The 24,934-nt window shown below is 44.2% G+C and overlaps 1 protein-coding gene across 1 annotated transcript in view; it reads right to left on the bottom strand.

The window, feature by feature from the left end:
• The window catches only part of DPYD (dihydropyrimidine dehydrogenase), a 1,260,313-nt gene that overhangs the window by 1,148,956 nt on the left and 86,423 nt on the right, over nt 1-24,934 (bottom strand). Inside the window, exon 2 of the mRNA XM_066597377.1 lies at nt 1,126-1,236. Within this exon, the coding sequence (XP_066453474.1) occupies nt 1,126-1,236 (111 nt within the window). The remainder of the gene's footprint in view (nt 1-1,125; nt 1,237-24,934) is intronic.

Here is a 24,934-nt window from a genome sequence, read left to right as displayed (position 1 = left end):
GGGGCAAAAGGCTTCTTGCACGCAAATGATTTTAAAGTTGCATCCAATATTTTTGGGCACAGCTATTATCAGACAGCGCACGTGAATGCATCCGTGTGCTATCTAATGTATAGGACCACACATATGATATTACAGGATATAGACATTTAATACCAGCCTGGTTGTTGATCCAAGTCTTGGAGTCAGGTAGGTTGATCCAGGGATTATTTTGACTGCCATTATGGAGTCGGAAAGGATTTTTTTCCCCCTAAATGGGCTAATTGGCTTCTGCCTCATTGTTTTTTTTTGCCTTCCTCTGGATCAACAAGGGGGGTGGAAACAGGCTGAGCTAAATGGATATTGTCTTCTTTCAGCCTAACATACTATGTTATATGTGCATGTGATATTTTTGTCTGTGAATCAAACAAGAATAAGACAAGCTTTGACTTTCACTTCTAGTAATAAAAAAAGCCCGTGGGCATATACCCGTTTAAATGAACGAGTGTTATCTCTCTCTCTGCTTTTTTTTTTGGACTCATGTTTTTGGTCCGAAACCTGGACAGAAATATTATCTGTGTGCATGTATTACTAGAGCAAAAAAAGGGAATCAGGAGAATCTGTTAACAAAATCAGTATTCAACTGTTGGAAATCACTTTAGGGCTCAGTCAGACGAGCGGAGATTCGAGCGTCCATTGCCACCCATATGTTCTATCTTTTGTGGGTGCAGATTTTTTTCCCACAGACGCGTTGTGTTTTTTTTTCTGCGCGGAAAAACGTGCGAATCTCTAGTCGTCTGACTGAGCCCTCAATGCAATTTTATTCACATACTTCAGAAAAAAAATCTGAGCAAAACATGTATGTCAAGTTTTTTAAATCCACATCTCTATTTTTTGCAGATTCCACATATAAAAGATGCAGTTTGCAATGGGGCTAATCAGCATGCAGATCCATTTGCACTTCCACATCAGAAATGTGAGTTTTCAAACTTGAAATTCTGTGTGGATTCTTTGAAAAATCCACATTAGATTTTTCTATAAAAAATCTGACAAGTGTGAACATAGCCTAAGGCTACTATACATGATGCAGTATACATAAAAACAGAATGTAGGACAACACAACAAGTAGGGAATACATGCAATACATACAGAACAACTCTTGTCTGGATTCCTTTTCCAGTGCTTCTTATCCTGCTGTTTCAGTGTTGTAGAACGTAAGGATGGATGAGCAGCAGTCCGAGGGTTAAGAGCTAGAATGTTCTGGAAAACAGTGTGAAATACAATCATTATTTAGAACAGACTAAAAGAAATAATATAACATTTTGTTATATTTACAAACAACTTGGAACCAAAGATTAGCAAAATCTGGAACTTAACAAAACAATACTGACTAACGGGAGACTGAAGGGGAATCACCATATAGTCGGGCACTTTTGGGGTGTGTTCACATGTCGCTGATTTGCTGCAGATTTTTGTCACAGACCTGCAGCAAATTAAAACCCTTCAATTTGAAATCTATGGAAGGGGTGAAATCTGCTGCAGATCTGCATCAAAATCAGAGCAAATCATCAGTGTGAATCATCACTTAAACAGACGTATTTGAGCTCGCAGTCACGTACAATAAATTTGCAAGCGTAACATGCAGCAAAAAATGGGTTCTTTCACGTGAGTATTTGACGTGCGCAATTCAGTCGCACATTTAAAAAAAAAGCAACATGTTCTATTTAAGGGCGCCCACCCACTGGCGATTTTTTTTCCTGCGAAATTCGCAGCATTTTTTTCTCTGCAGGGGTCTATGGGACTTGTAATGTTAAAATCGCGATCGCGCAAAATCGCGTTTTTAACATTACAAGTCCCATAGACCCCTGCAGAGAAAAAAATGCTGCGAATTTCGCAGGGAAAAAAATCGCCAGTGGGTGGGCGCCCTTAGGGTGACTACCCACTACAGTTTTTTTTTCACTGCGAAATTCACAGTGTTTTTTTTCTGCAGGGGTCTATGGGACTTGTAATGTTAAAATCGCGATCGCGCAAAATCGCAATTTACCGCAAAATCGCGATTTTAACATTACAAGTCCCATAGACCCCTGCAGATAAAAAACACTGTGAATTTTACTGTGAAAAAACCTGTAGTCAGTAGTCACCCTCAGGGCGCCCACCCACTGGCGATTTTTTTTTCTTTGCGTTTTGCATTTTTTCTCAAGAGCAATTAGAATTGAATGTACTCCTGTCCACTGGCGTTTTTTTTGCGTTGCGTTGCGTTTTTTAACATAGGAACTGTCAGTTGCATATGTGTCCTTATTTTTCTCCTAATGCACCCATGAAAGTCAATGGAAATTAATGGAAAAGCCGCGAAAACGCGGCAAAAAACGCTGCGTTTTTCACGCACGAAAATCGCAAACGCCAGTGGGTGGGCGCCCTTAGGATGGATTCGCGCAAAGTATAAAAATACACTTCAAAATCTTCATGTGTTACATACAAAATTTGATCTGGATTTGCTGTGGATTTGGAAGAAAATTGCTGTGAATTACACTTTATGCATTACAATTATCAGTATCCACAGCAGTTCTGCGCTATTTCCACTGAATATCTGCACCCAAATTCAAATCGAAAGCTGGAACATACTAAAAAAAGAGTGAAAAAAAGGAATGAACAAACAAAATGAGCAATATTAACAATTATTGAAAATGTAAAGAAAGGTAGCACATTTTTTTGTGCAAGATAGACTTATTATAAACAGCATATATGCACAGTCTACATTGGAATAAAGAAATATTCCACATAATTAGATGTCTAATAACCTTTCTGTGCAGGATAGATGTGGAATGAACAAGATATATGTGTGGTTTATAACGGAATGAACAAAAATTTCATCGAAGCCGATTTATAATTTTCTTGTGTACCATAAACTTGGAATGAACAGGGTATATGTATAATTCATACTGCAATGAACAGATATTCCACAAAAGCAGATGCACGAGATAGGGGATGAACAGGATACATGTTTGTGTGGTTAATATGAATGAATACTAGAGATGAGCAAGTATACTCGCTAAGGCACATTACTCGAGCGAGTAGTGCCTTAGCCGAGTATCTCCCCGCTCGCCTCTAAAGATTCAGGGGCCGGCGGGGGGCGGGGAGCGGCGGGGAGGAACGGAGGGGAGATCTCTCTCTCCCTCTCTCCCCCCTGCTCCACCCTGCTCCCCGACGCAACTCACCTGTCACCCGCGCCGGCCCCCGAATCTTTAGAGACAAGCGGGGAGATACACGGCTAAGGCACTACTCGCTCGAGTAATGTGCCTTAGCGAGTATACTCACTCATCTCTAATGAATACTAAACAAATAGGTGCCTAATAGTTTTCTTGTGAAGATAGGCTAGGAATGAAGAGGATATACATGTTATTTATAGGGATATGAACAGATATTCCACATAAGTAGAGGCCTAACTACTTTTTTGTGCCATCCTGTGCAAGATAGACATTGAAGGAACAGGATATATATACAGTTTACAGTAGGATAAACCTATATTCCACACATGTAGATGCCTGATGATTTTCCTTTGCAAGAGAGACATGGTATATGTCTACTTTATAGTGGAATGAGCAGCTATTCCATTTCATTGGATGCCTAATAATTTTCCTGTGCCTAATTGAAGAACTGGAATAAACCAGATATATAAACTGTTTGCAGTGGAATTAACAGATATTCCACAAGAATACATGCCTATTAACTTTCCTGTGCATATTAGACATGGTATGAACAGATATTCTACATATCTATCTATATTTACTGCTTTACTCTGAGACGACTCTTGAACACTTTATGGATCAGCCCTCTACACGCGGTTTTGTTTTGTACGGCTTCTTTCAGTTCATTCATTTGCATGTCATGGTCAACTTTGATAGCATCAAGCCAACATGTTCTTTGGTGGCCTGGTCTTCTTTTGTCGCTGCCACTCCAAGCATTATCAAGGTTTTTGATTAATTAGCACGCATTAGGTGGCCGAAGTATGAGAATATCGGTTTCATAATTTTGCCCTCCAATGAAAACTTAGGTTTGGTTCGGCCTAGAACAGTTTTGTCTGTGATCTTGGTGGTCCAAGGAATTAGTAGAAGATTCCTTCAGCACCAAAGTTCTAAGGCATCAATCTCCCCCCAGTCCGCTTTCTTCAGTGTCCAACTTTTGCAGCTGTAAGCTGTGATTGGGAAGAAGATTGAACTGACTATCCGGCATTTCATTACAATGCTTAAGTCTTTTTTTTAGGATCGTAACAATACTTAAAATTGCACTGCGACCTAATGAGATTTATCATTTTATTTCAGGTCCTGGTTCTCCATTGTAATCTGAAGAAGATGAAGTCTTGAACAGCTTTAATTTCTTCATTGTTGATTTGGATTTTTTACATTTTTTCAATACCGTTATTGGCTGTTGTCATGATCTTAGTTTCCTTGATATTCTAGTATAGGCCTGCTTCTTCATTTCCTTCTTTAGCTTTTAGTATCAGTTGTTAAAAATCTTCCTAACTTTCTGCCAGCCAGGTTGTATCATCTACATATCTGAGATTGTTGATGTTTTTTTCCACTGATTTTGACTCTGATGTTGGATTTGTCTAAATTGCCTTGCATGCAGATTGCTTCTGTATACAGGTTGAAAAATGCAGGGGATAAGATGCAGTCTTGATATATGCCTTTCCTGATTCTGAACCATGCTGTTGCGGCTTGCTGGTCACAACAGCGTCGTGGCATTGAGGCCTTGACGCAGGCCAAGTCCTGTCACCTTGTTATGCAGGACAAGGGTTAATGCACCACCTGCAGAGACTGCTGGTTGCTGTCTCTCTATGCTGCATGGATGCGTGCTGATGATTAGTCATTCCTGGGAGAATGTTGGGGGTGTGGTTCTCTAGTTGCTCTGCCAATCATCAGGTGTTGAGAGCTTTATTTTCTTACCCATCCCTTTGCTCACCGCTGCTTATTCAGTTCCATAGAGGAGTAGTTGGAGAGTGGTGTTCCTCTGTGCTGGGTGTATTGCTACTTATCCAGATAAGTGCTGCCGTTTCCTATTCAGTTGTATTTCTCTTTCCATTTTTGTTTTGCTTTGCTGTGTTGGTTCATCTCTCCAGGGGCTCCTATAGGGACAATCAAGATCCAGGAAGAAGACAGTGGGGCTGCCTTTATCAAGGTGATGACTCTGCTTTTAGGCAGGGACCCTTCACCTCCTTTCACCAGGCTTCCATCTCCCTGGAGTGGTGCTACTGATAAGCATAGCATGATGTTCTACTATATCCAGCAGTGTGTATGTTATCCAAAACCGTGCTGAGCATGGTACTCTTGTGCCACACGAGCTTCACATACTGGCTTTCATATTCCTGGTGTGGTGCGCACTGTTCTATAGTGCATAGTATTAACAACTGCAGAAAGTGTGAACGTCACCCTGCGTCAGTGCTGAGTGTGGTTCTCGTGTGCCGCACAGACGTGACACATGCTGTGTTACCATTGGAGGTCCTAACTGTAGCCTCTTGGTTTACATATAATTACTCTATAAGTTGCCCCAGATGTCCTGGGACTCCCATTTGTCTTAGGGTGCTTTCAAATGACCGACAAAATCGTGGGAGATTTATGTGTTGCGAGACACATAAATCTCACACGAATATGAACTCCATTCTTTTGAATAGGGTCACATACATAAAATTGTGGCATGTTCTTTCTTTGGGCATTCCCTCAGAAAGCATCATAGGGCGTGTGAGGAGCATGCGATGTGAGGTTTCCCATTGCAAGCAATAGGAAACACTTGCGGTTCCTCTAGTGTCGCTGACAGCCAGCCCGAAGGATAACTACTTCCCTGAAGTGATGTGAGGAGCTTCACGGCCCGATATCACACTCACCTGTGTGAAATTAGCCTTGGGCATGGCCACAGCTTGTCGTGTTCAATGCAATCAAAGGCTTTGCTGTAATTGATAAAGTATATGTACACCTCTTTCTGCTATTCCCAGGTGTTTTTTGTGATCTATCAGAGCACGTGTCAAACACAAGGCCCGCGACTCATTTTATGTAGCCCGTACAGGGATTTTTGGTCGGCCATGTCACTGCCACAGCGCGACCAAAAATCACGTGAATGAGAGGCAACCATGACCAAGTCGGTTCATTCAGTTCCAACGCTATATAGATATATTTATATAATTATATGTATATTTAAAATTTATTCACTCCACTATAAGCTACCCCTGTACTCTGTCCATTCTATATCTATTACATACAAAGGAAAATTATTATTAGGCATCTGCTTATTTCTAATACTTGTTCATTCCAGTATGAACTACTGTATACATACATCTTGTTCATTCCACATCTAACCTGCATAGGAAAATTATTCAGTACCTGTTCATTTGAAATATCTGTTCATTCCACTATAAACTACACATATTACCTGTTCATTCCACGTCTATCATGCACAGATAAATTATTATTCATTTACTTATGTGTAACACATGTTCATTCCAGTGTAAAGAGTATATGTATGCTGTTCATTCCAGGTTTATCTTGCATAGGAAAACGATTCAGCAGATGCTTATTTTGAATATCCGCATTCACTTATACCCTGTTTATTTCACATCTATTATGCAAAAGAAAATTATTAGGCTTCTGCTTACAGTATATGGAATATATGTTCATTCCACTAAAAACTACACATACATCCTGTTCATTCCATGTCTATCTTGCACAGGAAAATAACTGGTCATCTACTTTTGTGAAATATATTTTCATTCCACTATAAAGACACTTATATTCGGTTCATTCCATATCTGTTACACACAGGATAATCAGATAACTGCTTACAAAGAATATCTGTTCATTCCACTATAAACTAAACATATATCCTTTTCATTCCATGTCTATCGTACAGAGGAAAATAATGGAGCATCTGCTTTTGTGAAATATCTATTCATTCCACTATAAACTACACTTATACTCTGTTTATTCCATGTGTATTCCACTCAGGAAAATTAATAAGCATGTGCTTACATGAAATATCTGTTCATTCCACTGTAAACTATACATACATCCTGTTCACTCCACGTCTGTCTTGCACAGGAAAATTGGCATCTACTTTTGTAGAATAAATGTTTATCTATATATATAAAGACGAAAGCCCTCACTGACTCACTAACTGACTGACTGACTGACTGACTCGCCAAAAGTTCTCCAACTTCCCGATATCGTAGAAACATGAATTTTGGCGCAAGCATAGATTATCTCCAAAATAGGAAAAGTAATTGGGTCCCAACTAGAGATGAGCGAGCACTAGAGATGAGCGAGCACCAAAATGCTCGGGTGCTCGTTACTCGGAACGAACTTTTCGCGATGCTCGAGGGTTCGTTTCGAATAACGAACCCCATTGAAGTCAATGGGCGACCCAAGCATTTTTGTATTTCGCCGATGCTCGCTAAGGTTTTCATGTGTGAAAATCTGGGCAATTCAAGAAAGTGATGGGAACGACACAGCCACAGATAGGGCAGGCGAGGGGCTACGTGTTGGGCTGCATCTCAAGTTCACAGGTCCCACTATTAAGCCACAATAGCGGCAAGAGTGGGCCCCCCCCCCCTCCCAAAAACTTTTACTTCTGAAAAGCCCTCATTAGCATGGCATACCTTTGCTAAGCACCACACTAGCTACAACAAAGCACAATCACTGCCTGGATGACACTCCGCTGCCACTTCTCCTGGGTTACATGCTGACCAACCGCCCCCCCCCTCCCCCCCACAGCGCACACCAAAGTGTCCCTGCGCAGCCTTCAGCTGCCCTAATGCCACACCACCTCATGTCTATTTAGAAGTGCGTCTGCCATGAGGAGGAACTGCAGGCACACACTGCAGAGGGGTTGGCACGGCTAGGCAGCGACCCTCTTTAAAAGGGGCGGGGCGATAGCCCACAATGCTGTACAGAAGCAATGAGAAATAGAATCCTGTGCCACCACCATCAGGAGCTGCACACGTGGGCATAGCAATGGGGAACCTATGTGCCACACACTATTCATTCTGTCAAGGTGTCTCTGCATGCCCCAGTCAGACTGGTAATATGTACCTTAACAGTAACCGCGTTGGTGGTAATGTGGTGGTGACTGCGGACCTAGTAGCGCGGTTTTATTTTGTTGGTTTTCGGAATGCGGCCAGGATTAAGTGGGCCGTGGCGGGGGGATGGTGTGGGGGCTCTCTTGTAGTGTCGGTAAAGGTGAAATTCTTGTACTGGCACCAGATGAACCAATGCAAAGGCATTTGCCAAGAATGTTTTCCCTGTTGGAGGAGGAGGGGGATGTTTTTGAGGCACTACATGTCCTCTCCACGTGTCTGTGGTTATATGCACCTTAACAGTAACCGCGTTGGTGGTAATGTGGTGGTGACTGCGGACCTAGTAGCGCGGTTTTATTTTGTTGGTTTTCGGAATGTGGCCAGGATTAAGTGGGCCGTGGCGGGGGGATGGTGGGGGGGCTCTCTTGTAGTGTCGGTAAAGGTGAAATTCTTGGACTGGCACCAGACGAACCAATGCAAAGGCATTTGCCAAGAATGTTTTCCCTGTTGGAGGAGGAGGGGGATGTTTTTGAGGCACTACGTGTCCTCTCCACGTGTCCGTGGTTATATGCAGCTTAACAGTAACCGCGTTGGTGGGAAATGGCCTCGCCGCCATCATGTCTTTGGGAAGCCTCTGTTTCCACACCCCAGAGACATACCATTAGCAGCGGTATAGGCAGAGCCCAGAATTCGTAACATTTCAGCTGTAGCATTAGGACAGGCCCCACTAACATATCACTAGCAGCATTATAGCGGGAGCGCAGTCTTCGTTCCATGTCAGCAATAGTAGCACTCAAGACAGGCCCCAGTAACAATTCCGAAGCAGCAGTATAGCGGGAGCGCAGTCTTCGTTCCATGTCAGCAATAGTAGCACTCAAGACAGGCCCCAGTAACAATTCCGAAGCAGCAGTATAGCGGGAGCGCAGTCTTCGTTCCATGTCAGTAATAGTAGCACTCAAGACAGGCCCCAGTAACAATTCCGAAGCAGCAGTATAGCGGGAGCGCAGTCTTCGTTCCATGTCAGTAATAGTAGCACTCAAGACAGGCCCCAGTAACAATTCCAAAGCAGCAGTATAGTGGGAGCGCAGTCTTAGTTCCATTTCAGTAGCTGCAGTATAGCCAAGGCCCAAGTTACATTTATGTAGCTAAAGTGTAGGCCAACCCCACACACACTTCTGTACCATGAGTGCAGGCGAAGAACATACAAATTGCTATGATTACACTGTAGGTGAGGGCCCCAAAAAATTGGTGTACCAACAGTACTAATGTACCTCAGTAAAAATTGGCCATGCCCAACCAAGATGGCAGGTGAAACCCATTAATCGCCCGTTAATGTGGCTTAAGTGGTAACTAGGCCTGGAGGCAGCCCAGTTTAACGAAAAATTGGTTCAAGTTAAAGTTTCAACGCTTTTAAGAGCATTGAAACATATAAAAATTGTTTTGAAAAATTAGATGAGTGAGCCTTGTGGCCCTAAGAAAAATTGCCCGTTCAGCGTGATTACGTGAGGTTTCAGGAGGAGGAGCAGGAGGAGGAGGAGGAATATTAGACACAGATTGATGAAGCAGAAATGTCCCCGTTTTGGATGGTGAGAGAGAACGTAGCTTCCATCCGCGGGTGCAGCCTACGTATTGCTTACGTATCGCTGCTGTCCGCTGGTGGAGAACAGAAGTCTGGGGAAATGCAGGCTTTGTTCATCTTGATGAGTGTTAGCCTGTCGGCACTGTCGGTTGACAAGCGGCTACGCTTATCTGTGATGATTCCCCCAGCCGCACTAAACACCCTCTCCGACAAGACGCTAGCCGCAGGACAAGCAAGCACCTCCAGGGCATATAGCGCGAGTTCAGGCCACGTGTCCAGCTTCGACACCCAGTAGTTGTAGGTGGCAGAGGCGTCACGGAGGACGGTCGTGCGATCCGCTACGTACTCCCTCACCATCCTTTTACAGTGCTCCCGCCGACTCAGCCTTGACTGGGGAGCGGTGACACAGTCTTGGTGGGGAGCCATAAAGCTGTCCAGGCCCTTAAAGACTGTTGCACTGCCTGTGCTGTACATGCTGCTCAATCTCCGCACCTCCCCTGCTACCTGGCCCTCGGAACTGCGCCTTCTGCCACTAGCGCTGTCGGATGGGAATTTTACCATCAGCTTGTCCGCCAGGGTCCTGTGGTATAGCAACACTCTCGAACCCCTTTCCTCTTCGGGAATGAGACTGGGAAGGTTCTCCTTATAGCGTGGGTCGAGCAGTGTGTACACCCAGTAATCCGTAGTGGCCAGAATGCGTGCAACGCGAGGGTCACGAGAAAGGCATCCTAACATGAAGTCAGCCATGTGTGCCAGGGTACCCGTACGCAACACATGGCTGTCTTCACTAGGAAGATCACTTTCAGGATCCTCCTCCTCCTCCTCCTCCTCCTCAGGCCATACACGCTGAAAGGATGACAGGCAAGCAGCAGGGGCACCGTCAGTAGTGGGCCAAGCTGTCTCTTCCCCCTCCTCCTCATCCTCCTCATGCTCCTCCTCCTCCTCCTCCTGAATGCGCTGAGATATAGACAGGAGGGTGCTCTGACTATCCAGCGACATACTGTCTTCCCCCACCTCCGTTTCCAAGCGCAAAGCGGCTGCCTTTATGGTTTGCAGGGAACTTCTCAAGATGCATAGCAGAGGAATGGTGACGCTAATGATTGCAGCATCGCCGCTCACCACCTGGGTAGACTGCTCAAAGTTTCCAAGGACCTGGCAGATGTCTGCCAACCAGGCCCACTCTTCTGAAAATAATTGAGGAGGCTGACTCCCACTGCGCCGCCCATGTTGGAGTTGGTATTCCACGATAGCTCTACGCTGCTCATAGAGCCTGGCCAACATGTGGAGCGTAGAGTTCCACCGTGTGGGCACGTCGCACAGCAGTCGGTGCACTGGCAGATTAAAGCGATGCTGCAGGGTGCGCAGGGTGGCAGCGTCCGTGTGGGACTTGCGGAAATGTGCGCAGAGCCGGCGCACCTTTACGAGCAGGTCTGACAAGCGTGGGTAGCTTTTCAGAAAGCGCTGAACCACCAAATTAAAGACATGGGCCAGGCATGGCACGTGCGTGAGGCTGCTGAGCTGCAGAGCCGCCACCAGGTTAAGGCCGTTGTCACACACGACCATGCCCGGTTGGAGGCTCAGCGGCGCAAGCCAACGGTCGGTCTGCTCTGTCAGACCCTGCAGCAGTTCGTGGGCCGTGTGCCTCCTATCTCCTAAGCTGAGTAGTTTCAGCACGGCCTGCTGACGCTTGCCTACCGCTGTGCTGCCACGCCGCGCGACACTGACTGCTGGCGACGTCCTGCTGCTGCTGACACATCTAGATTGCGAGACAGAGGTTGAGGAGGAGGAGGAGGAGGAGGAGGAGGGTGCTTTAGTGGACGAAGCATACACCGCCGAACATACCAGCACCGAGCTGGGGCCCGCAATTCTGGGGGTGGGTAGGACGTGAGCGGTCCCAGGCTCTGACTCTGTCCCAGCCTCCACTAAATTCACCCAATGTGCCGTCAGGGAGATGTAGTGGCCCTGCCCGCCTGTGCTTGTCCACGTGTCCGTAGTTAAGTGGACCTTGGTGAGGGCGCGTACAATGTTGCGGGAGACGTGGTCGTGCAGGGCTGGGACGGCACATCGGGAAAAGTAGTGGCGACTGGGAAATGAGTAGCGCGGGGCCGCCGCCGCCATCATAGCTTTGAAGTACTCCGTTTCCACAACCCTATACGGCAGCATCTCAAGGCTGATAAATTTGGCGATGTGGACGGTTAACGATTGAGCGTGCGGGTGCGTGGCGGCGTACTTGCGCTTGCACTCCAACACTTGCGCTAGCGACGGCTGGACGGTGCGCTGAGAGACATTGGTGGATGGGGCCGAGGACAGCGGAGGTGAGGGTGTGGGTGCAGGCCATGAGACGGTTGTGCCTGTGTCCTGAGAGGGGGGTTGTATCTCAGTGGCAGGTTGGGGCACAGGGGGAGAGGCAGCGGTGCAAACCGGAGGCGGTGAACGGCCTTCGTCCCACCTTGTGGGGTGCTTGGCCATCATATGTCTGCGCATGCTGGTGGTGGTGAGGCTGTTGGTGGTGGCTCCCCGGCTGATCTTGGCGCGACAAAGGTTGCACACCACTGTTCGTCGGTCCTCAGGCGTCTCAGTGAAAAACTGCCAGACCTTTGAGCACCTCGGCCTCTGCAGGGTGGCATGGCGCGAGGGGGCGCTTTGGGAAACAGTTGGTGGATTATTCAGTCTGGCCCTGCCTCTACCCCTGGACACCGCACTGCCTCTTGCAACCTGCCCTGCTGCTGCCTCCCCCTCTGAAGACCTGTCCTGAGTAGGCGTTGCACACCAGGTGGGGTCAGTCACCTCATCGTCCAGCTGCTCTTCCTCCGAATCCTCTGTGCGCTCCTCCCTCGCACTTACTGCCCTTACTACTACCTCACTGCAAGACAACTGTGTCTCATCGTCATTGTCCTCCTCACCCACTGAAAGGTCTTGAGACAGTTGGCAGAAGTCCCTAGCCTCATCCCCCGGACCCCGGGAACTTTCCAATGGTTGGGCATCAGTGACGATAAACTCCTCTGGTGGGAGAGGAACCACTGCTGCCCAATCTGAGCAGGGGCCCAAGAACAGTTCCTGAGAGTCTTCCCGCTCCTGAGCATGTGTCATTGTAGTGGAGTGAGGAGGCTGGGAGGAAGGAGGAGCAGCAGACAGAGGATTCGGATTTGCAGCACTGGACGGCGCAGAACTCTGGCTGGATGATAGCTTGCTGGAAGCACTTTCTGCCATCCAGGACAGGACCTGCTCACACTGCTCATTTTCTAATAAAGGTCTCCCGCGTGGACCCATTAATTGTGCGATGAATGTGGGGACGCCAGAAACGTGCCTCTCTCCTAATCGCGCAGCAGTCGGCTGCGACACACCTGGATCAGGAGCTCGGCCTGTGCCCACACCCTCACTTGGGCCTACGCGTCCTCGGCCGCGTCCACGTCCTCTAGCCCTACCCCTACCCCTCAGCATGCTGTATTACCAGTGATTTCACAGCCAGGAAATAAATTGGCGCAAGCCTGCAGGCCAAATAGAATTTTTCCCCTGGTTTTTACAAGGAACACCCACACTGCGTGTATTCAATGAATACTAAGTTTAATAACAGTGTTGTGGCCCTGCCAATTTGTCCCAGAACTGCAGTGATGCAAAGTAATTCGCTACCTACAGCAGATCAGGGATTTCCCATGCAGGAAAAAAATTGCCGCACGCCTGCGGTAAAACGTAGCTGACTGCGTCTGATTTTTTCTGAACGTTCAGCGCACAGCACACACGTACACAGAGCCCTGAGTACTGTAAGAGGCAGGCCAAATAGAATTTTTCCCCTGGTTTTTACAAGGAACACCCACACTGCGTGTATTCAATGAATACTAAGTTTAATAACTGTGTTGTGGCCCTGCCAATTTGTCCCAGAACTGCAGTGATGCAAAGTAATTCGCTACCTACAGCAGATCAGGGATTTCCCATGCAGGAAAAAAATTGCCGCACGCCTGCGGTAAAACGTAGCTGACTGCGTCTGATTTTTTCTGAACGTTCAGCGCACAGCACACACGTACACAGAGCCCTGAGTACTGTCAGAGGCAGGCCAAATAGAATTTTTTCCCTGCTTTTTACAAGGAACACCTACACTGCGTGTATTCAATGAATAATGTATGTCTTCTGGCCCTGCCTACACAATTCTATCCCTGTAGTATTAATGCCGGGTGCAATGCTCTGCACAGCCGGTTTTGAGAAGAAAAAAAATATGCAACACTGCTAACAGCAGCCTGGACAGTACTGCACACGGATAGATGTGGCCCTAGAAAGGACTGTTGGGGTTCTTGAAGCCTACACTAACTCCTAACACTCTCCCTGCCTAACCCCCACTTCTGTCCCTATTGCAGGGCGCAATGCTCTGCAGATCCAATTTTGGAAAAAAAAAATACTGTGCTAACACAGTACTGCACACTAGTAGATGTGGCCCTAAGAAGGGCCATTGGGGTTCTTGAAGCCTACACTAACTCCTAACGCTCTCCCTACAGCAGCTCCAGCACGATAGTACTTTCCCTCAGCTAAGTCACAAGGCATGTGTGGCGAGCCGCGGGAGGGGCCGATTTTTATACTCGGGTGACATCAGATCTCCCCAGCCACTCACAGCAGGGGGGTGGTATAGGGCTTGAATGTCACAGGGGGAAGTTGTAATGCCTTCCCTGTCTTTCAATTGGCCAGAAAAGCGCGCTAACGTCTCAGAGAGGAAACTGAAAGTAACCGGAACACCGCGTGGTACTCGTTACGAGTAACGAGCATCCCGAACACCCTAATATTCGCACGAATATCAAGCTCGGACGAGTACGTTCGCTCATCTCTAGCGAGCACCAAAATGCTCGGGTGCTCGTTACTCGAGTCGAACTTTCAGTGATGCTCGAGAGTTCGTTTCGAGTAACGAACCCCATTGAAGTCAATGGGCGACTCGAGCATTTTTGTATGGGACCGATGCTCGCTAAGGTTTTCATTTGTGCAAATCTGCAAAACCCAAGAAAGTGATGGAAACGACACAGAAACGGATAGGGCAGGCGAGGAGCTACATTTTGGGCTGCATCTCAAGTTCCCAGGTCCCACTATTAAGCCGCAATAGTGGCAAGAGTGAGACCCCCCCCCCCCCCCCCGCACTGTCAGCGTAAAGATCGTTCTCCTCTGCCACAGCTGTAACAGCTGTGGCAGAGAAGAACGATGTTAGCCCATTGCTTTCAATGGAGCCGGCAATACAGCTCCAATACGGCTGTATTGCCGGCTCCATTGAATTCAATGGGCTAACATTGTTCTTCTCTGCCACAGCTGTTACAGTTATGGCAGAGGAGAACGATCTTTATGCTGACATTTTTTTTTTTTTTTCACATTTTAGGATGATTTTCAGGTAAGGGCTTATATTTTTAAGCCCTTCCCGAAAATTCATACTGAGATCGCCGGCAGCCCATTGCTTTCAATGGAGCCGGCTGTATTGCCGGCTCCATTGAATTCAATGGTTAGTGCTCGTTTAATCGAGACGAGTACCGCGTGGTGCTCGTCTCGAGTAACGAGCATCTCGAGCACCCTAATACTCGAACGAGCATCAAGCTCGGACGAGTATGCTCGCTCATCTCTAGTCCCAACTCGATTATTCAATTCTAGCGCAAAAGAATTGGCGTCGAAATTTTACGTACATAATCTAAATCTGTCACTTCCCAAAGCCTTAGAAACTTAAAATTTGGCACTGGCATTGATTATGACATAAATAGGAAAAGCTAATGGGTCCCAACTCGATTATTCAATTCTACGCGCAAAAGAATTAGCGTCCAAATTTTATGTACGGAATCTAATTTTTTCACTTTCCGGTGTCATAGAAACAGGAAATTTGGCACGAGCATTGATTATGTCATAAATAGGAAAAGTTCATAGGTCCCAACTCGATTATTCAATTCTATGCGCAAAAGAATTGGCGTCAAAATTTTACGTGCGGAATGTAATTTTTTCACTTTCCGATGTCATAGAAACGGGAAATTTGGCATGAGCATTGATTATGTCATAAATAGGAAAAGCTAATGGGTCCCAACTCGATTATTCAATTCTATGCGCAAAAGAATTAGCGTCCAAATTTTACGTACGGAATGTAATTTCTTCCCTTTCCGGTGTCATAGAAACAGGAAATTTGGCACGAGTATTGATTATGTCATAAATAAGAAAAGCTAATGGGTCCCAACTCCATTATTCAATTCTATGCGCAAAAGAATTAGCGTCCAAATTTTACGTACGGAATGTAATTTTTTCACTTTCCGGTGTCATAGAAACGGAAAATTTGGCACGAGCATTGATTATGTCATACATAGGAAAAGCTAATTGGTCCGAACTCGATTATTGAATTCTAGCGCTAAAGAATTGGCGTCAAAATTTTACATGCGGAAGGTAATTTTTTCACTTTCCGGTGTCATAGAAACAGGAAATTTGGCACAAGCATTGATTATGTCATAAATAGGAAAAGCTAATGGGTCCCAACTCCATTATTCAATTTTACGCGCAAAAAAATTAGCGTCCAAATTTTACGTGCGGAATGTAATTTTTTCACTTTCCGGTGTCATAGAAACAGGAAATTTGGCACGAGCATTGATTATGTCATAAATAGGAAAAGCTAATGGGTCCCAACTCCATTATTCAATTTTATGCGCAAAAGAATTAGCGTCCAAATTCTACGTACGGAATGTAATTTTTTCACTTTCTGGTGTCATAGAAACGTGAAATTTGGCATAAGCATTGATTATGTCATAAATAGGAAAAGCTAATGGGTCCCAACTCGATTATTCAATTCTAAGCGCAAAAGAATTAGTGTCCAAATTTTACGTATGTAATCTAATTCTCTCACTTCCTGATGTCATTTTATATAAAGGAAACGTCGCATGGTTGCCTCCCCGTGGTATTTCCTGGGTAACGCAGAGAACTATGCAAAATGGTGAACATATTTTTTTTCCTCAGTATCTCTAAAGTAACCACGACTTTATAAGATTTTCCATGTGAACACCAGATAAACACCAGTACCAAATTTACTCGGGCGAAGCCGGGTATATCAGCTAGTTTCACTATAAACTACATTTACATCCTGTTCATTCTTCTTGCAGAAGAAAACATTTTATACCTTTCTTTAAAGTTTTACTAATTGGTAATATTGTTCATTCTTTTAGTTCATTCCTTTTCTTCATTCTCTTTAGTATGTCCTCAAAACCCAAATGTAAGACATACACATTTTGTGGTGGATTTGTTTGTGGCATCTTTTTATGTTTTTTTTTAACACCCTGAATGTATTAAAAGGAACTTGTCAGCTTGAACATGCTGTCCAAACTGAAGCCAGCATGTTATAGAGCATAAGGAGCTGAGCAGATTGATATATACACTATTTCAAGCTGGCAGATTCTCTTTAATGGTAGCATTATGGGATTAGGCGTGGTAGTACTGCAGAATAGCACTACATACATAAATGCCAGAATGGACATGGTGTTTATTTAGATACATTATAATATTTATATTAAACTTCCAAAAGGCAATTATGAATTTTTTTCTTGTTGAAAAATTATGTTGAAATGTATCACTTTTTGAAAACTGCTATTTTCAGTTTGTATATTGTTTAATCTAATTTTCTTCTGATGACAGTGGGACAGCCATTTACCTGAGCTGCTGCTCTAAACTGTAGGCATCAACTTCAGAGCTGATAAAATGACCCATTGACTTACTGTCAATGAATGTTGTGAGCATGCTTTGCATCATGTGTGATAGTCAATGTGCTGCGAAGGGGAGGAGGGAGGAGGATCTGTGCCTTCTCTATCTGCTATTATTAAAATGATCATCCACGTTTAAATCAGAGGTGAAAAATCATACAAATAATAATATGAATGGGTGAGTGCTGCCTCTGATTTGCTGAGCACTGTGACCAATGAGAGGCAGCTCTCAGCTGTCATTCAATAGCTGAGAGCTGCCTCTGATTGGTTACAGTGCTCAGCCAATCAGAGGCAGCACATTCAGCAGGCAGGGATTTTAAATCCCTGCCTGCTGAATATTACTCAGAGCAGTGCAGGAGAAGAGCCAGCTGGATGTGGATGCAGCTGCAGAGAGGTGAGTATAGATTTTTTTTATTTTTAACACATTTTTAGGATGGTTTTCAGGGAAGGGCTTATATTTTAAGCCCTTCCCCGAAAATCACTGCAGTGCTGGCGAGAGCCCATTGCTTTCAATGGAATCGGCTGTATTGCCGGCTCCATTGAATTCAATGGGGGAACATCATTCTCCTTTGCCACAGCTGTGACAGCTGTGGCAGAGGATCACGATCTTCACTATATGTTCTCAATGGGGTCGGCGCTGCTGACACCAACCCCATTGAGCAGAAGGTGAAACCCCTGCATGCGACAGCATCCAGGGGTTTCACATACACAGAACACCGGTTTGCTGCAGAACGCAGTTAGATGCGTTCTGCGAATCGGTGTCCTATAATTTTCGCTGCGGGCGTTTTTCCGCATATAAAATTCGCACATGTGACCACTGCTATTGAAAAGCATTGGTTCTATCTAGTGCAAATTTTTTGACGTGCGTAAAAACGCCCGTTACAAACGCCCCTGTGACAGAGCCCTAAATGAGGAATTATGAGTGACTGTCGGCCCGTGTTCACATGGCCCCTGAAGTCACTGGTCGCTCCATTTCTATGATTTTTGAGCGACTGCCCGTTTGCAGTGAATGAAGGTGGGTGGCCGCAAAAGATCTCCAGCTGCTCCTCCAGTCCCTGGCAAACTACTGTGTGAAAGCAAGGAGCAGTAGTCACTGGGATGACCATTGGGTGTCTATGAACTGACTGATGTACCATATAAAAGGTACCTTTTACCTTTTATTAGCCCCTGAGGGTAATAAAAAGACAGCTGAGATACTAGTGGGCACATGACTAGCTGAAAAATGATGAGCCTATTAGGACGACATAGTAATCAGCATGCAAATATTTGAGTTTTCAGGAATCTAAAAAAAATGGAAGTATTTTTTTGACAATAAATTCCACTTTATTTTTTTTTAACCTGAAACTTTCCTCCTCTGTATACAGATGTCATTATTTAGAAAAACAACTTCCTATTTTATGAAGGTGTTAAATGTTAACATATGGATATATAATTGGGCTACTTTTTAGGCATAAATTTACAACTAACAAAAGCCAGAACTGTTCCAGCGATATTTTTCTTCTTGGATCCTGTCCATTTGATCATTATTTTTTTCATTTGCAATGATCACTGGCGCAAACTAACAATTTTACAAGGTAATTTCATACATTACAACAAATTCACTGGGGAGAACATGCCGGGCAAATATATATCATTTTATCCTTTTCAAACAACTTTGAAAAAAGTAAACTTGTACTTTCCTACTGAGACAGGATGGGTGAAGGCAGAAGCATTTAATAGAAATTCAACACTTATTTCAGACAAAGTCCATTTGATTTAAATATGGCCTTAGCTACACATCACATCTGCCATACTGCAAAGTCAAGCCCCGAAATGCAACTTTTGTTGTGATTGCAACTGTTTCTTCTTGCTATAGATGACAAAAAGGGATTCCATTAGCATACTGCCTAAACTATGAATAGGTATCCGCAGTGCCCCCATGTGGGTTATATTCTGCAATTCTGCAGTGTTTCATAATAAACAAACTTTCAAGTTTTACTTGGAGGAAAGCTCCGAGTCATGGGGGTCGAACCGCTTCGACTTCTACCTGCCTGTATCATTAAGAATGACTGCTCTCTCCCTACTTATTGGAAGAGCTGTCACTTTAGGCTGTTCAGGTAGAGAAAGGCCAGCACAGTGCTACCTCTGTGACTTGGAACACCCTTCTGAGTCAAACTTCAAAGTATGTCTATTCTGAAAGACTACCGCAATTCACAGCACTGCATACATGGTTGCAATATACATACCTTTCACAAGTTCATGCTGTCCTTGGTTCATGCAGTATAAGACTGGTGATAGGCTTCTTTAAAGTAGCCATATTCTCCATGGTTATGGTCCAAGGCTTTTTAGAGGTGGCAAGTGGATCCCAGTACATTTCCCTGTCTCTGATATTTAACATTGTGGTATTGAACCAAGAAAACCCTTTGTACGCGTATATATATATATATATATACATATATAAAAATATGTATAATAGCATAAAGTAGTGCACTAGAATAGAAGAAGCTTCTTAGGGCTCACTCACAAAGACATATGGGGCTGTATATTACGCACATATTTTCCATGCACGTAATACACAACTCTTGAAGCCCACTGATTGACATAGGGGCATTCAGACATGCTTTTTTTCCCACTAGCAGTATATCCTTCTTTGGTGCGTATTACATGCATTATAGTCTATAGGAGTTTAAAATACGCATGTTACATGCATATTTAACTGTGTATTACACACATGCAAATTACGAGCGTAAAGCGTAGCCCCCAGACTTCATGTGAGTGAGACCCCAGGTGATTGGATCACTGAATTTTGTCTGTGTGTAAACATACACTGCAAAAATGTTTGGCTCGGTTAACTCCTACCTCTTATTGCTCTTGTGATATAGTTGTCCCAATTATTTATAGCCTTCAGAATATTTCAAGATGTCCCATGGCCAGGGGCATAGCTAAAGGCTCATGGGCCCGGGTGCAAAAGTTTATCTTGAGTCCCCCCAACTTCTCTTTACCCTTAAACGCAAAGGCGTAACTTGAAGCTCCTGGGCCCCAATGCAAAACTTGTGACAGGGCCCCCAACTATAATGCTTTATTGATAATACTGGGCTCCCTATATGGAGAAGAGAGGCCTTATGGACACCCTGAGGCGGGGTGCATCCGCATCCCCTGCATCCCCTATAGTTACAGCAGTGCCCATGACTGCATGTTTATTACAATTAATATTTTTAGTTCTTTAATCTTCAAATGAAAATGTATTAAACCGAGATGATTATAACACCATATATGAAAGATTATTATAATTGGTTAAACAAATGCTGCACACAATATATAATGTTGCAAAATGGACTCAATTCTAGTGCTTCAGTTGTATTAGTGCAACTGTTCTTCCTTTGGTTTTCATTCAGCAACTAATGCCCCTTAATTTGGGGAGAGCAGCTATGGTTGCCAAATCCCAAACCCTCAGCAAGTACCATACAGCAAGATCTACAGAAGAGTTTACAAATGGCAAAAACCTTTGTTTGTGTGTCCACTATTAGGCCGGTTTCACACAGGCAAAAAAATCGTGCAATTTTTGAGCGATGCAAGAGTGCAAGAAAACGCAGGATTACAAAACTCAGAATTTTCAAGAGCTTCATTCCCATCTGCAATGTTTCCTGTTCTGCAATATTGCGACATTTGGAAACTGCTCCATGTCCTAACTTTCTGCGTTTTGCAATTTCTATTCCCTCACTCATGTTTCTCTATGGGGCCTCTACTTTATCGCATCGCAATGCACAAACTTACGATGCGTTTTTAACATTAGTAACTCCTATTGCCATCAATTGCGTGAGAAAATCGCAAGTGGCAGCAATGTCTTGCGAGATTATCTCAAACACAAAAATACGATATTGCCGTGACTTTCTCGCAGCGATATCGTAGTCGCCCGTGTGAAATTAGCCTTGGGAAGACACTGGATAACTGTGGTGTTCATGGAAGGACACCAGGAAGGAAGCGGCTGCGGCCCAAAATACCAAAAAACATTGCAGCCAATCTCGTTTGTTATGTGGATGTTCTACAATGTTTCTGGGAAAATGTTGGACAGGTGAGATAAATTTGAAAAAAAAATGAATTTTTTATATAAAAAGAAGAATATAAGAGCAGCAGTTCATGAACACAAGTTAAAGAAATCTTGGGAGATAAAACAAGAAAAGGACGTAAAGCAGACAAGTAAGGCTGCCTGTCCATAGCGATATTCCACCGTGGGGGAGGAGGGGGTAGAACTGTAGGGTGTCCATAATGAGCCTATTTAAATAATTGTCTCACTGCAGAGAATCGCGGCAAATCGTGGCATGTCACGATTTGAATTGCGCGAGCGGAGAATCGCTATGATTCTCCGCTCATGGACGTTGGGCTGCGCTTTCCATAGTTCTATTGAAAGCATGCCATGCGAGCTGCGTGGCGATAAATCACACGCAATGACAACTTGCCCGTGGACAGCCAGCCTTAGTCAAGTAAAGAATGGTTGAAAAATAAGATTTGTGATTCAGAATGGGAGTCAGAGTCCTGACCTTTAATTTATCGAGATGCTGTGATCCGACCTGAAGAGGGCTGCACACAAAGCATCCCAGAAATATTGATAAACTGAAAACATTTGCACGGAGAAATTGCCCCAATTTCCTGACCAACAACCATATTTACAGATACTGGAAACATTTGATAAAGTTCATTGCTGATAAAGGGAGAGTTAACAAATATTAAAATCAAGGGGTCATTTACTTTTTCTACCTGAACTGTGGATTTTTACAAAATGTGCTCAACAAAAGACATGGACAGTACAACATATGAACATATATTTGTATGTTGGTAATTTACTTAGATTGTGCTTGTGTATAATTGTGACTTAGATAACAATCAGACCACATTTTATTAGCAGCAGTCAAGGCAAAACTCCAGGTAATTCCAAAGGGTTCACTTACTTCAATATACAGTTGCAAGAAATCACAATTGAGTTCAGGAAATATTTTATCACTCAGAAAGGCTATGAACATTATCTGAATCTTTTGATGGACAAGCTAAGAGCTAACAGAGTGTTCCCAGAGTTAATGATGAGAACTTCACACAGCGCTCAATAGTAACTCTGCAGCAATATGCCAGGTGGAACCACTGGATATACAGGAAATCTGACACTGACAGATTACTCCTCATTTTATAGTCCATGGTGCTTTGACCGAGCGCAGTTTTATTTAAAATGCTTGTTTTACCAAAACTTTCCCAATCTGTTCTGCAACTGTTCCAGCACTCGCTGGTGCTGCTGGGTTCACAAACACTAATCAATCATGTTTTCAATTCCGTGTTTCCAGTTTAATTCCTCAAATGAGTAAATCTGCTGTAAAAGTCAATCACTGTCTCAGGCTAATGTTTTATTTCTTAGCTGTTCTTGCCCTATTAGATATTGTATACAGAATGCAAAGTACAGTGTGAATGGATAACTGGGAATGTGCAGCAAGATACGTGCCTATATAAAACCATGAGACATTTTAGAGCATGTCATATTAAAAGTAAGACATATGTCATGGCTATGCCTCCTCATACACAGTAGCAATTGTCCATGAGGTGGGTTGAGCCGGTCATCTCAGACGGCACCACCTTGTGGAAAAGGTAAGTGGTTCCGATGTAATAATTTATACTACTACATGTCAGCATGTATTGAAGTGAAGAACCAGTGATTGAAGTACCGCTTCTCTTTAGCACTCAGTGTGGCACATCCTGGGATGGTTCTTCTGTCTGTAAGGTGAAGGGGGACAAACAACCAGACAGGAGGTGTGGGCAGTACAGCAGCAATGCTGCAGAAGCAAGGGGCATCACATGACTCTGGTTAGCTGCTAAATTGCTTAAATTACACTCAGGCACAGCATGGCCATATGGTAACTCATCCCCTTTGCTGTTTCTTCCATCTCTGAACTATAGCACCAGGCTTAAAATAAATGCTTGGTATGCTTTCAATCTTTGATGCATTTGCTGCTCTCAATCTCAGGAGAGTTTACATCCTTTGTTCATCTATCACATGAGCAACAGCCCCACCAAGATGGCCCTACTTACTGGTATACTAATACTAGGACAGGTACAGACACTATATTTCACAGCATGCACGACCCTTTTGAGTTAGTAGGCGTACATGCATCTCTACATAGAAAAATGTGATTGTTCCCAGCAAGAGAAACCAAGTAATCTTGTAGATATGATACCTTTTATTGGCTAACAAAAAGACATGATGTTATAGCTAGCTTTTGAACCTCTCAAGGTTCTTCCTCAGGCATAATGAAATCTGATAAGGCATGTACACTACCGTTCAAAAGTTTGGGGTCACATTGAAATGTCCTTATTTTTTAAGGAAAAGCACTGTACTTTTCAATGAAGATAACTTTAAACTAGTCCTAACTTTAAACAAATGCACTCTATACATTGCTAATGTGGTAAATGACTATTCTAGCTGCAAATGCCTGTTTTTTTGTGCAAAATCTACAAAGGTGAATAGAGTCCCATTTCCAGCAACTATCACTCCAGTGTTCTAATGGTACAATGTGTTTGCTCATTGGCTCAGAAGGCTAATTGATGATTAGAAAACCCTTGTGCAATCATGTTCACACATCTGAAAACAGTCTAGCTCGTTACAGAAGCTACAAAACTGACCTTCCTGTGAGCAGATTGAGTTTCTGGAGCATCACATTTGTGGGGTCAATTAAACGCTCAAAATGGCCAGAAAAAGAGAACTTTCATCTGAAACTCGACAGTCTATTCTTGTTCTTAGAAATGAAGGCTATTCCATGCGAGAAATTGCTAAGAAATTGAAGATTTCCTACAACGGTGTATACTACTCCCTTCAGAGGACAGCACAAACAGGCTCTAACCAGAGTAGAAAAAGAAGTGGGAGGCCGCGTTGCACAACTAAGCAAGAAGATAAGCACATTAGAGTCTCTAGTTTGAGAAACAGACGCCTCACAGGTACCCAACTGGCATCTTCATTAAATAGTACCCGCAAAACACCAGTGTCAACATCTACAGTGAAGAGGCGGCTGCGGGATTTGGGGCTTCAGGGCAGAGTGGCAAAGAAAAAGCCATATCTGAGACTGGCCAATAAAAGAAAAAGATTAAGATGGGCAAAAGAACACAGCCATTGGACAGAGGAAGACTGGAAAAAAGTGTTGTGGATGGATGAATCCAAGTTTGAGGTGTTTGGATCACAAAGAAGAACGTTTGTGAGACGCAGAACAAATGAAAAGATGCTGGAAGAATGCCTGACGCCATCTGTTAAGCATGGTGGAGGTAATGTGATGGTCTGGGGTTGCTTTGGTGCTGGTAAGGTGGGAGATTTGTACAGGGTAAAAGGCATTCTGAATAAGGAAGGCTATCACTCCATTTTGCAACGCCATGCCATACCCAGTGGACAGCGCTTGATTGGAACCAATTTCATCCTACAACAGGACAATGACCCTAAACACACCTCCAAATTGTGCAAGAACTATTTACAGCAGAAGCAGGCAGCTGGTATTCTATCGGTAATGGAGTGGCCAGCGCAGTCACCAGATCTGAACCCCATTGAGCTGTTGTGGGAGCAGCTTGACCGTATGGTACGCCAGAAGTGCCCATCCAACCAATCCAACTTGTGGGAGATGCTTCTAGAAGCGT

Source organism: Eleutherodactylus coqui, chromosome 3 (assembly GCF_035609145.1).
Source record: "Eleutherodactylus coqui strain aEleCoq1 chromosome 3, aEleCoq1.hap1, whole genome shotgun sequence".
Taxonomy (NCBI): domain Eukaryota; kingdom Metazoa; phylum Chordata; class Amphibia; order Anura; family Eleutherodactylidae; genus Eleutherodactylus; species Eleutherodactylus coqui.
Note: the sequence above shows the minus strand (reverse complement) of the source record. Positions and strands in the feature narration are given on the sequence as shown.